This window comes from Panthera uncia (assembly GCF_023721935.1).
Source record: "Panthera uncia isolate 11264 chromosome A1 unlocalized genomic scaffold, Puncia_PCG_1.0 HiC_scaffold_16, whole genome shotgun sequence".
Taxonomy (NCBI): Eukaryota; Metazoa; Chordata; class Mammalia; order Carnivora; family Felidae; genus Panthera; species Panthera uncia.
This window is the reverse complement of record NW_026057576.1, coordinates 945,542-959,309: the sequence shown is the minus strand read 5'-3', so window position 1 is coordinate 959,309 and position 13,768 is coordinate 945,542. Positions and strand designations below refer to the sequence as shown.

Sequence of the window (13,768 nt, the reverse complement as noted above, 5' to 3'; positions counted from 1 at the left end):
TTCTTCAACATCTGACAGACTGCAAAAGGAAATACTTATCAACAGCAAAAGAACAGTAACAAGGAACAAAAAATAGCTGCAAACCTATTAAATCTAATTATGACTCTCCCAATGTGACAAAGAGGAGAATGCTGGTTTTTGTTTGAAATGACAAAATATTTTCCTGAGGCCTATATGATAATTTAAATTTTTATAATGGGAAAAGGATAAAAGAAAACATCAATAAAACAATGAAAGAAAAAAAGAATGTTTAAAATCTGGCACCACAGTACAAATTAGGAATACTAAAATTATCAGGACACTTGCCATTAGATCACAGGATTATAGAGAGATAAAGCCAAGTAGCTCTCAGTAGATGTTTGTACAAGACCTGCATGTAGCAGCACCCATAAAGATTTCTTTTACCAATATAAATGAAGTACGACCATCTAATCTAATCTCAGATTAGATTTTTGTTTTAACTTATTAGAAACATCCTTCAAGTTGACAATAATTTTATTGGCAGAATGGTTAAGTAATTAGTAAGTTTTAAGACGTACCAATAAAAAGTAGACCAGTTGAATTGGGTCAAGTAAACAAGGAGCTAAGCAACTGGTCCACACTGACAAATACTTTTATCTGAAGAGAATGAGAAAGTACTATCAGAAAGATAGAATCATTAATATTGAAAATATTTTAACACAGCCACTTTCACAGCCACCACTACATCAAAAATAAAAGGACTCGCTTAATGAAAGAACATTAGCAAAAAAAAGGATATCCGTTCATGCCATGTTTTCTGTTTTATATGTAAACAATCGAAATAATCATATTTAAGTTTCATTCATCCTATAAATTATACATTGAGTGATTTTTAAAATAAAATTAACTGTAACAAATTCACCATTATTATATTCCTCATTCGGGCATGGGAGAAAATAAACCTACATATAAATTCAGTGTAAAAGAATTAAGGCAGAACTAATTAAAACGAGATACTGGTAAGGTAAAAGGTAAATATAATGGGGAGTTTATGGCAGATTGGTTCATTTTCAGTATACTCACTGAAAAATGGTGCCTTACATTTCAAGTTTAACCAATTCCATATGCACACCAAAATTAATCATCACATGATTTTAAAACTTCCCTTTAATTTTTCCTTTTACATGTTAATTAATACATTTCTTTGACTACATTTTGACCAACTCGGTGAACCACGTGGGAAGGTACTCAAGAGATAAAGGTTCAATCTACTTCACACTGAGGGCACTCTATGAAATGTCCTATAGGATTCAAAAATGTCAATGTCATGAAAGACAAAGACTAGGGAACTATTTCAGATTAAAGCAGACGGGACTTCCACTCCAGCCACGATGGGAGTATCAGAGGCTGGATTTAACCTCCCACTTTTAAAAACTAGAAAACTATACCAAATATATGAAACAATGGCTTTTAAACATTCCACAAAACAGAATATAACTCATTATGTAGAAATTAAAAAAATCAAGCTGTGGAAACAGATCTAGAAATGACAGCTATGAAAATAGTAGGCAAAATGTTAAAAGCGCTATGATAAATATGCTGATATATTCAAGAAATCGGTAGAGGAAAACACGAACATAATGAGGCAAGGAATAGAAGATATAAAAAAGACCCATATGGAACTTCCAGAGATGAGAAATACAAGAGCTAAGATGTAAAACACACCACATGGGACTAACAGTTGATTAGAAAAGATTAGTAAAATTAAAGACACAGTAAACACTGTCCAAAATGAAGAAGAAAAAAAAGAAAGAAAACCAATAAATACAAGAGCCACACGGACCATGGAACAATAGCAGGAAATCTAATATATCTGGAAGTCGGGTCTCAGAAGAAGAGGGAGGGAAAAAGATACACATTTTTAGAGAAATAATGAATGGCCTATGATCCTAGACTTGATCCTAAACAAGAAATAATTGTTTTTCATTCACATAAGGGACATCAATATTTTAAAATTCAAATAAGGTCTATAGATGAATCATATAGCAGCATTATCTCCATATGAAATTCCTTGTACTACAGTTACTATTAGTTGTATACATTTATCATTCACATATTAATTTATACACCAACTTATTCATCTGGATTAAGGAATATGAATTTGGAAATTTTTATGAAATAAAGGGTTTGTAATATCTTTGAAGTAGGCACAAAAGGGCCTTTTATACCTTAAATTTAAGTGCCTATTGTAGACAAGGTACTGTGCCTAAATTTTATCTGGAAATACTTTTTCATAACAAATACCTAAAAGCAAACAAGCATACCACAAGAAAATACACGTAAAGTTTAGTGAAATAAAGTTTGCCTACAATAACATAAGAAAACGATCATCATCTGACATATTTTAAGTTCATAAATTTTAACATAATACTTTAAAATGCCCGTGATTTTTCAGGTACGTAATAAAGACAGTAAAGCAGTATAGGGAATTATCAAGGGCTTAACCAGAGCCACATTCCTGCTTACCTCAGGCTGCATTAAGAAAGAGTCCTGCATGTGATCTCGAACCTCCTTCAGGAAGCTTGGATGGCTACCTACCTGAAAAAAGATTTTAAGACTTTATAGGAAAAAAACCTCATCTGATAATAAAATAATACAATAACAGGTAACAAATTATCGACAGACCCTTAGACTTGACTTGCCTCTATTGTGACATAGCCCAAAAGAAAAATTACTTATTTCTCTTAGGCAACAATGTATTGTAAGATCTCATTACAGCCTCTGGTACCTCAAAGCATTCTAAATGAAGTGGTTTGGAAAGTATGTAGTTACAGTTTTCATTATCGGCAAATGGGTTGTTTTGGAAACTCTTTTCAGAACACGTGACAGCTTACAGCACATATGAATTTACACCTTTATTCCTTGCAGAAAAGCATCCTGCTTTCCATTAAAATCAAAATACTATGCAAGAAAATGGAAAATAAAATACTGGAAGAGAAGTGTTAAGTATCATACAATCTCCGCTGCCAGGATCTAAATGATTAATTACCTGTATCAGTGTATTCCAGAAACTAATTCACCAAGGGGGGCATAAACAACAATGGTAGCCAAGTTAAAATGTTAGAGACAAAGGTCAAAAGGGGAGGGGAAGGCAAGGATAAGATCACCACTCAATTTCAGTTTCCCCAGGCTATAGGAAGAGACATTCACTACAGCATCATGTGTAGGGCTCTCCAAAAATGTCTGTGTCCTTTTATCAAGTAACACGGTATGCATGGATTTCCATTTGCTTACTTGTAAATTATCAACATGCAATATATGAATTAAACATGAAAATGATATTTTATGGAATGAAAGGTGAAACATTTTTAAAATAATTTTTATTTTATTTAACAACAGTATAAAGAGTATTTTCTATACCCACTAGAATAGGATCATTTGGTGTCAATAGAGGCTAGGTGCAGAGCAGTGAGAAGATATTCCTACTCTTCCCAGTTAGGGTGGGTCCGCCAAAGCCCAGAGGGGAGCCAGAACTCCTACTCTCTTCTCCAAGGTAACAAGGAGCTCTTCCCACCTCATGGGTGTCAACAGAGGCCAAGTGGAGGGCCTGGATTTCTGCCTGCACCTGGCAATACTGAGGCCTTCGTACTCCTGCCACAGCAGTGTCAAATAAAGCCAGCTAAAGCAGAATGTTTAAATAAGATCCAGAATATAACAACATAATACCCCAAATTTCCAGGCTTCTAACAAAATCGGTCGATCGATCGATCGATCATGAATCCTACCAAAAACCACAAAAACAACAATTTAAATGGAAAAGGATAATTAGTAGATGCTAACATAGAAAGTACAGAAATGTTAGAATTATATGACAAAGATTTTTTAAATATTGAGAGAGAGAGAGGGAGAATCTCAAGCAGATTCAGTGCTGTCAGCACAGAGCCCAACGCAGGGCTTGATCATATGAACCACAAGATCAGGAAATCAGGAAATCAGCTGAAATCAGGAGTCAGACACTCAACCCACTGAGCCACCAAGGTGCCCCAACAGCCATGATAAAAATGCTTCAATAAAGAATAAAAATATTTAGCAATGAAAAAATAGAAATTCTCATCAAAAGACAAGAAGATATAAAGAACCAAATGGAAATTCTAGAATGAAAAAAACTATTAACAGACATTTTAAAAATCAATGGATATATAAGATATGTCAAAAGAACACAGGAATCAAGTGGAAATGCTCCCAATGGCCAAAGCTAGAAAATGTTGATTAACAAAAGAAACCCATATTTTATTATAGCCCCAAATTATAAAATACCCACTGATGTGATAACACTGGGGTTTAGCAGCAAACAGTCAACAAAGAATTCTTGAGGTGTCTTTGGTGCAAAAGGGGTGTTTTTGTTTGTTTTTTTAATGTTTATTTATTTTGAGAGAGAGAGAGAGAGAGAGAGAGAGAGAAAGCAAGAGCAGGAACAGGGAACAGTAAAGACAGAGGGAGAGAAGAATTCCAAGCAGACAACGCTCTGTCAGCGTGGAGCCTGAAACAGGGCTCAATTTCACAAACCACGAGATCATCACCTGAGCCAAAATCAAGAGTTCGGATGCTTAACCAACTGAGCTGCCCAAGCACCCCTAAAAAGTTGGTTTTATTAAAGCACAGGGATAGGACCCGAGGGCAGAAAGAGCTGCACTGGGGTTGTGAGGAGTGGCTGATTATACACTTTCAAGCTGGGAGGGAGTTATGGATAGCATAAGACTCTAAGTTTGGAAGCAAGGTTTCTGGAACCTTGAGGGGCTAGTAGCCAGCTGTTGTTAGGAAAAGGTCATTTACTATGGTCTAGTAAAACCTTAGTCAGGAGACCTTTCAGATAAATATCATGGAGACCTAAGCTTGGAGGATGATTACTAACATACATCTTGGGGGTAGAGATAAAAGGAAGCTTCCAAAGGAATTTTTACATGTTAAAGGAGACTTCTAGGATCCTGGAGGCAGGCTAATGTTAAGCTAAAGTATTAATATTGAGTCAGTTGAATTCCTAGAGGAAGGTCACTCTGCCTGTCTCAAGGACTTGTCAATGGGCTGTAAACTATAAAGAAACTGAATTGTTTTTCTTTTGCCTTTTGTTGCCATATGATCCAGGAGTCCCTACTGATATTAATAAATGACTGAATAAAATAATAAATGTAAGAGAAAAGACAAATCTCTTATGCAGAAAAAGCCCTAGTAACTGTATACTCCACCCTAAAGGAGACAGTGACTTCATTTTCAAGAATACAACATGGAAATGGGAGGAGGCGGGCTTTACAACGGAGAATCCTGACAAATGCTACTGCAGCAAGGTGATAAACATCAACTTCAGCAGTCATTTTAAATCATGTTGATAGGTGTACCCTTATGATATGCTGAAAACGTCAAAACTGTAAAAGGTAAACACATCTGTGACATTCCTCCTAAAAACCTACAGCTACAATCTAATGATAAGAAAACATCAAATTCCAAAAGAAAGGCATTTTACAATACACCTAAATCCTAAAAACTGTCAAGGCCATTAAAAACAAAACTATGAGAAAATGTCACAACCAAGACTACCCTAAGGTTTCATGATTACTGAGTATAATGTGGTATTCTAGATACGATCCTAGAACAGAAAAAAGACATTATATAAAAGTTAAGGAAATCCATGGGCACCTGGATGGGTGGGCCAGTTAAGCATCCGACTTCAGCTCAGTTCATGATCTCACGGTCCATGAGTTCAAGCCCTGCATTGGGCTCTGTGCTAACAGCTCAGAGCTTGGAGCTTGCTTCAAGATTCTGTCTCCCTCTCTCTCTGCCCCTCCCCTGCTCATACTCTGTCTCTCTCAAAAATAAATAAACTTTTTTTTTTTAAAGTGAAGGAAATCCAAATAAACTATGGACTTTTCATAATGCCAGTTCAGTAAATGTAACAAATATTATCTTACTAATTTAAGGTGTCAACAGAAGACCTTACCATGAGAACACTGTACTATCTTCTTAATTTTTCTATAACACTAAAACCATTCTAAAAAAAATTATTAGTAAACAACAAGAAAAAAACAACAAATAGCAGAACAAAGACAGAGGAAAGAAGCAGTGAAGGAAAATACAGAAATTATCCAATCTGAATAGAAAGAAAACAGGCTTGGATGGAAAAAATAAAAAAGAACAGAGCCTCAGGGATCTGTAAGACTGTAACAAATATTTAACTTTCATATCACTAGAGTCCTGGAAGGAGAGGAAAAAGAGGATAAGGCTGAAAAAGTTCTCAAAAAAATGTCTGAAAACACTGCAAACTAGGCAGAAGATATAAGCCTACAGATAGAAGCTGAGCAAACCCCAAGAAGGATAAACTGAAGGAATCACAATATATCACAGTCAAATTTCTGAAAAATTTTAAATAATATTAAAATTTGGATAAAAATAAAAGCAAAGGAAAAAAATCTTAAAATCAGCAACAGAAACGACACAGCTATAGGAGAAATACAACTGGAATTACAACCTAGAAGGACAGAAAACTTTCAGTCAACAGACCCTCCACTCAATCCAAACACCACAGGAGCAATGTGGCACCAACCCCACCCACACTAGAAAGGACAAGTACAAAGCCTAGACTCCACCTTTGCCTGGCTATAATGAGGTACCCCATGCCAGCAACCCAGCTAGGGTGACATAAGAAAAGGTCAAGTAGGGAGCCTGAACTTCTTAACCTATCAGAAAGTAACAAGGTACCTTGTCACCTACCCATCAAGATGAGAACTAGCAGAGTCAAACTTTCACCAGTAGTACTAAGGCCAAAGTTGAAATTAAATATAGTCTAAAGAACAGAAAGAAAATGAAAAAAAAAAAAAAAAAAAAAAAAAAAAAAGTGAACAAAGTCTAAAGAACCTATAGGACAAATTAAGCAGACCAACATGTACATTATGACAGCTCCAAAAGAATAGAGAGAACAAGCAAATTTTTATTTTAACAATGGCTGAAAACTTCATAAATTTGATGATCGGAAAGAAATCCACAAACCTGAAAAGCACAACAAATTATAAGTAGGATAAACTCAAAAAGACACACAACAGTACAAATTATAATCAAACTGTTGAAAGACAGAGAATCTTCAGTAGCAAGAGACAAGCTACTTATCAAGTACAAAGAAACCTCAGTAAGATTTTCCACCAATTTCTTATCAGAGACCATGGAAGCCAAAAGGACATATATAAAATGCTGAAAGAAAAAAAACTTTCAAACAAAAATACTATACCCGGCAAAACTGTTATCCAAACATGAAGGACAAATAAAGACATATCAAATAAAAAACTGAGGGTATTTGTTACCACTAGACCTACTCTAAAGAATTGTTAAAGACAGTCAAAGATTTAGGCTGAAATGGAAAGGAAACTAGACAGTAACAGAGTAAACAAATAAGACTCTTTAGCAGGGGCGCCTGGGTGGCTCAGTTGGTTGAGCGGCCGACTTCGGCTCAGGTCATAATCTCACGGTCTGTGAGTTCGAGTCCCATGTAGGGCTCTGTGCTGACAGCTGGGAGCCTGGAGCCTGCTTCAGATTCTGTGTCTCCCTCTCTCTGACCCTCCCCCGTTCATGCTCTGTCTCTCTCTGTCTCAAAAATAAATAAACGTTAAAAAAAAATTAAAAAAAAAAAAATAACTACATGGGCAAATATAAAACGTAGTACTGGAGTACTTTAGCTTATAAATCAACTTTTTACTTCCTACATGATTTTAAGGACGAATGTACAAAACATAATTGTAAACCTGTTATTGTGCAAACAATGTTTAAGATGTAATTTATTGTAACATAAATGGGGCTGGAGCTATACAGGAGCAGAGTTCCTTTTTTTTTATTATTTATTTATTTATTTTAAGTTTATGAGAAAGGGGGGTGGGCGGAGGGAAGGAGAGAGGAAGAGAATCCCAAGCAGGCTCCACACTGGCAGCTCAGAGCCCAACGTGGGGCTTAAACTCACAAACTGCAAGATCATGACCTGAGATGAAACCAAGAGTCAGACACTTAACTGTGCCACCCAGAAGCCCCTACAGGAGCAGAGTTCTTAAATGCCAATTAAGTTGTTACCAGCTTAAATTAGATATAAATTTAAGAGGTTAAACGTTAAGCAAATTCAGCAGCATACTGCAAGTATTATACAACACAGTCAAGTGGGGTTTATCCTAGTAATGCAAAGAGTGGTTCAACGTAAAATAATGAATGTAATAAACCACATGGATATAATGAAGGTAAAAACCACATGATAATCAAATGGTAGAGAAGTTTGACAAAATCCAACATACTTTTATGACTAAAACACTCAACAAACTAAGTAAGAATATTAGAAAAGTACTGCGACATAATAAATGCCATGTATGAACAACCCACAACTAGCATCAGACTCAATGGTCAAAGACAGATGGCTTTTCTTCCAAGATTAGAAGCAAAACAAGGATACTCAATTTCATCACTTCTTCTAGTCAATAGTGAAAGTTCTAGCCAAAACATTTAGGAAAAAGAAATAAAAGACAACCAAATTAGAAACAAAGAGGTAAAACTACTGCTATTTGCACATGACATAACTAGATGGGAAAAATTCCAAAGGATCCACAATAAAGCTACTAGAGCTAAAAAACAAATTCAACAAAGTTGCAGGGTACAAGATCAACACTTAAATATCACTTGTATTTCTAAACACTAGCAATGTACAATCTGAAAGGGAAGTTAATAAAGCAATTACATTAACAATTGTGTTAAAAACGAAATGCCTAGAAATAAATATACCCAAGAAAATGGAAGACTTGTACACTGAAAACTATGAAAAAACTGCTAAGAGAAATTAAGAAAGGTCTAAATAAATAGGAAGACAACCCATATCCACAGCCAGGAAGATTTAACACTGTTGAAATGTCAATAGTACCCAAAGCAATCTACAGGTTCAATGCAATCACTATCAAAATTCTAATAGCCTTTTCTGGAGAAATGGAAAAGCTAATCCTCCAATTCACATAACATTGCAATGAGTCTAGAATATCCAAACAATCTCTAAAGAACAACAAAGTTGGAAGACTCATTTCCTAATTTCAAAACTTACTACACAGTTATCATAATAGTGTGGTTCTTGCATAAGAACAGACACGTAGATGAATGGAATATCCAATGAGAGTCCAGAAATAAACCTACTCATCTATGGCCAATTAATATTTCACAAGTATAATAAGTCCATTCCATGGGAGAAACAATACTCTTTTCAACAGATGATGATGCTGGGACAACTGGATTTCCACATACAAAAGAAAGAAGCTGGATGCCTGTCTCATATCCTAAACAAAAATTAATTCAAAATGGACCAAAGACCTAAATAGGAGTTAAAACCATAAACGTCTTGAAGAAAACATAGGGATAAACCATCTTAACTTTTGATTTTGCAAACAAATTCTTAGGTATGGACCAAAAACATAATCAACAAGGAAAAAAGAGGTTAACTGGACTTTATTAACATCAAAATTTTTGTACATTTAGATGACATTATCAAAAAAGCAGAAAGGCAACACACAGGAGACGACATCTGCAACCATATGTCAAATAAGGGATTAATATTCGGAACATATAAAAAACTACTACAATTGAAAAATAAAAGGAAAAACAAGGCAATTCAATCAACACAGGCAAAGGACTTCAATACTTTCAAAGATACACAAATTGTCCATAAGCACATGGAAATATGCTCTACAGCATTAGTAATCACAGAAATGCAAATGAGAACCACAGAGATACCACCCCACACCTACTGAGATGATTATAATAAAACACAAATGTTTAAGTGAAATAAACCAGACACAAAAGGACAAAGTAATGTATGATTTCAAGTATATGAAATATCTAGAATACCCAAATTCATAAAGACACAAAGAAGACTAGAGATTACCAGGGATCAGGGAGGTAGGAGAAAATGAGGAGTTACTGGCTTGTCACTTTCTGTGTGGGTCATTGAAAAGTTTTGAAAATAGAGGCAATGGTTGCACATTATGAATGCAATTAATGCCACTAAACTGTATACTTAAAAATGTTTCAGAACAATTGGAAATTCGGTTATATATATTTATCACAATTTTAAAAAAATTTAAAGTTATTTTACACCTTTTTTATGCTCTGGAATGATTTAAAATAGCACTCAGATTACCTAGTTTAAATCTGATGGAATTTTCCTATGAAACCATCTGAGTCTGTTTCTCCTTGTGGGTTAGTTCACTGATAACTATCTCTATTTCTTCTAGGGAGATTCTCTGCTTTACTGTATCATCTGGAGTCAATTTAGGTAAATTAGATTTTCACACACACAAAAAAATTATTTTCACAGAAAATTACTCAGTCTGGGTTGTCAGTATTTTTATATAAAGCTGCACACAAAGTAGTCCCTTATGACTGATTTTCTTCAACTTCCTCTGTTTTGATGCTTCAGTCTACTTTGTCACTTATTTTTGTGAATTTACCCATTTTTTAAGCCTCTTTTCCTGATGAGATTGATGATCAGTTGGTCTAGTTTTTCACAGACCTGATTTATCATAGAAACAGTATTCTGAATTATTTTGGTACTGTTTTTATTTCTTAACTCATTAATTTCTAGTTTTACCTTTATTTATTTCTTCTCCTTTTAGTTTGTTCTTTTTACAACTTTTTGAGTTGAATATTTAATTCATTTATTTTCATTTTTATTGTTTTAAGCATTAAGGATTTGAATTTTACTCAAGCATTTTTTAAAATAAATATCCTAGGGGCGCCTGGGCGGCTCAGTCGGTTAAGCGTCCGACTTCAGCTCAGGTCATGATCTCGCGGTCCGTGAGTTCAAGCCCCGTGTCGGGCTCTGGGCTGATGGCTCAGAGCCTGGAGCCTGCTTCGGATTCTGTGTCTCCCTCTCTCTCTCTGCCCCTCCCCCATTCATGCTCTGTCTCTCTCTGTCTCAAAAATAAATAAAACGTTAAAAAAATTAAAAAATAAATAAATAAATAAATAAAATAAAATAAATATCCTATTGATATCTTAAAGAATGCATCCCCCCAAAAATTAAACATGATGTCACTTATGAATACTAATGGGAAAATACTAAATAAAATATTAACAGTTCCAACTAAACATTTAAAATATAACAATGACCTGGTATGGTTTATACTAGCAATGCAAGAATGGTTACATGGTTTAGGAAATTCATTACAAAAAGTCACATATTAATAGATTTAAAGGAGGGAAGAAATCACATAACACTTCCATAGACACTGAAAACCTTCAAAACTCAACATTCATTTTCGGTGAAATACTTAATAAAACAAAAATCAGTGGGTACTTCTTTAATATATTTAATATATATTGACCTCAACCCTAAAGCCAAATAATTTAATGAGGAAATACCAAAGGCATTCCCACTGGAAAAACAAAAAGATACTTCCACTCTTTATAACTCTACTGGAGTTATTAGGAAACCCATTATGCAAGACAAAATAATAATGAGAATAAGAAATGTAAAGGAAGATCTAAACTTTCTCTACTTGCAGATGATATGATGACTTAGTCAAAAATCCAAGAAAATCAACCAATAAGGATGATTTAGACAGCAGCTATTTAAAATCAATTTAAAAATATATGTAGGCATACATATATGTACATACATATATGCACATATACATATACACACACAATAATGGAAGAGAAAACCTCATTTAAAATAGTAACAAAAAGATAAAATATTTATGAATAAGTTCTGATCTAACAGAATGAAATCCCTTGTTCTATAATGGGATATTTTGACATAAAGATGCTGATTCTCAATGACAGTCATTTGGATGGAAAAAATATCTGACCCATAATTTAACAACATACCAGAATAAATTCCCTTACATGCATTAAAGATTTAAATATTAAAATGAAGGCTTGCAAACATTAGAAAGAAAATAAGAAAAGCATTCCTTTATAGTCTGGGAGTAAGGAAAGTATGTGAAACAAAATCCAGAAACAATAAAAAGAAAAAAAAACTGTTAAATTTGAAAATAATTAAAAATTTTACATTACGGGTGCGCCTGGGTGGCTCAGGTCATGATCTCACAATCGTTGAGATTGAGCCCCAACCTGGGGCTCCAGGATGAGTGGGGCCTGCTTGGGATTTTCTCTCTCCCTCTCACTCTGCCCCTCCCTGCTCACTCTCTAGCTCTCTCAAAATAAATAAATAAACTTTAAAAAAAGATTCTTAAAACCAAATTAAAAAAATAAAAATTTTACACGGCAAAAATTTTTATAAGCACCCAAACACAGTTATTTATAACATGGTAGGATATCATTACTTAATAAACTTTATAAAAAGTAAAACCATGTTAGAAGTCAAAGACAGTGGTTATCTTTGAAGAGGTAGAAGGGGAAAGTCACTGGGAGAGGACACAAAGGGGCTGATGGAGAATTGGTAACGTTCGGTTTCTTGAAGTAGGATCTTAAAAATCAAGGAGGCTCAGATTTCACTTTTTAATAACACTATGTGACGGGGATTGCTACTTCCACAACTTTACACATGGTGAAATGAGGTTAAATAATTTGCCCAGGACATAGATGACTGGTGGGGCCAGGATTTTAACACAGGCCAACTAACTAGAGCTAGCACTCTTAACCAAACCTTCCATGTAGCAGAAGATAATAAATGCAACATAATCGTCAACATCAAACATGACAGTGAGGTCTTGGAAGATTATAATTAGTCTGATCCTTACACTAATGAATTTGAAGTATGCCACCTCAATGAAAACCCTATGAAAGCAGGATCTATGTTTACTTTCCACTATACTATTTCCAGCAACTAGGACAACACTTGTAACATGGTAGGGGCAATTGTTTGTAAACAAACTACAAATGCATTTTGCTCATTAAAATAAATGTTCAATTTAATGGAAAAAACGGAGAAGATCAAAACCCAAAGAAAAAATGGGTAAAAGATAAACAGTTCACAGAAAAGGAAAGACAAGTAGCTCTGAAACAGGAAAAGTGCTCATCATTCCTAATAAAAGGAATATGAATTAAAACTATATCAACATACCATCTTTCCCAATCAAAATGATGTGTTAATACTCTCTGTTGGAGAGGGAGTGGAGACACAGGCACTCGACATACACTACTAAGAGAGATACAAACTGGCACAATTACAACAGAAGGGAATTTAACATGTCTAACTAACTAACTAACTAACTAACATATGCACTCCTTAGGCAAGCAGCCAGCTTCTAAGAGTCTACCCTAAAACCATACCTCCACGAATACAGAGAAAATACATCAGGTTATTCACCACCTACTATTTATAATAGCAAAGTACCAGAAATAACCTGAAGACCATCCAATAGCAAAGTGATCAAATAAACTTTTATATAGCCCAGTGCTGTCTGGGACATGGTTAACCACTAGCTCTTAGATTAAGGGAGACCCCATAATTTGCAACATTTGTCATGAAAACACTCCCACTATGGCTAATTTCAGCTACAAAATAAAACCAAACATGAAACTGGAAAGAGACACACAGAAGCACACCATTATTTGTAAAATATCCATTGTATAAACATAAGACACAAATAACCTTAAGAATACAAATAATATTAAAATAATTAAACTAATTAGGAAGTAATAGGTTTTGTGTACTTCTTTTATTTTCAATATTGTTGAGGTTTGAATTGTGTTCCCCCAAAATTCATCTTTTTTTAAAGAACGAGAGGGCACAAGTGAGCAAGAGGCGGGGGGAGGGGGAGAGGGAAAGGGAGAGGGAGAG

The 13,768-nt window shown here is 34.7% G+C and overlaps 1 protein-coding gene across 3 annotated transcripts in view; it reads right to left on the bottom strand.

Moving 5' to 3' along the window:
• Positions 1 to 13,768, bottom strand: part of ZMYM2 (zinc finger MYM-type containing 2) — a 104,322-nt gene that overhangs the window by 47,193 nt on the left and 43,361 nt on the right. For all 3 annotated transcript variants that reach the window (XM_049646704.1, XM_049646705.1, XM_049646703.1), the window contains one exon: positions 2,488 to 2,559. In XM_049646704.1, coding sequence (XP_049502661.1) covers positions 2,488 to 2,559 — 72 coding nt within the window. The remainder of the gene's footprint in view (positions 1 to 2,487; positions 2,560 to 13,768) is intronic.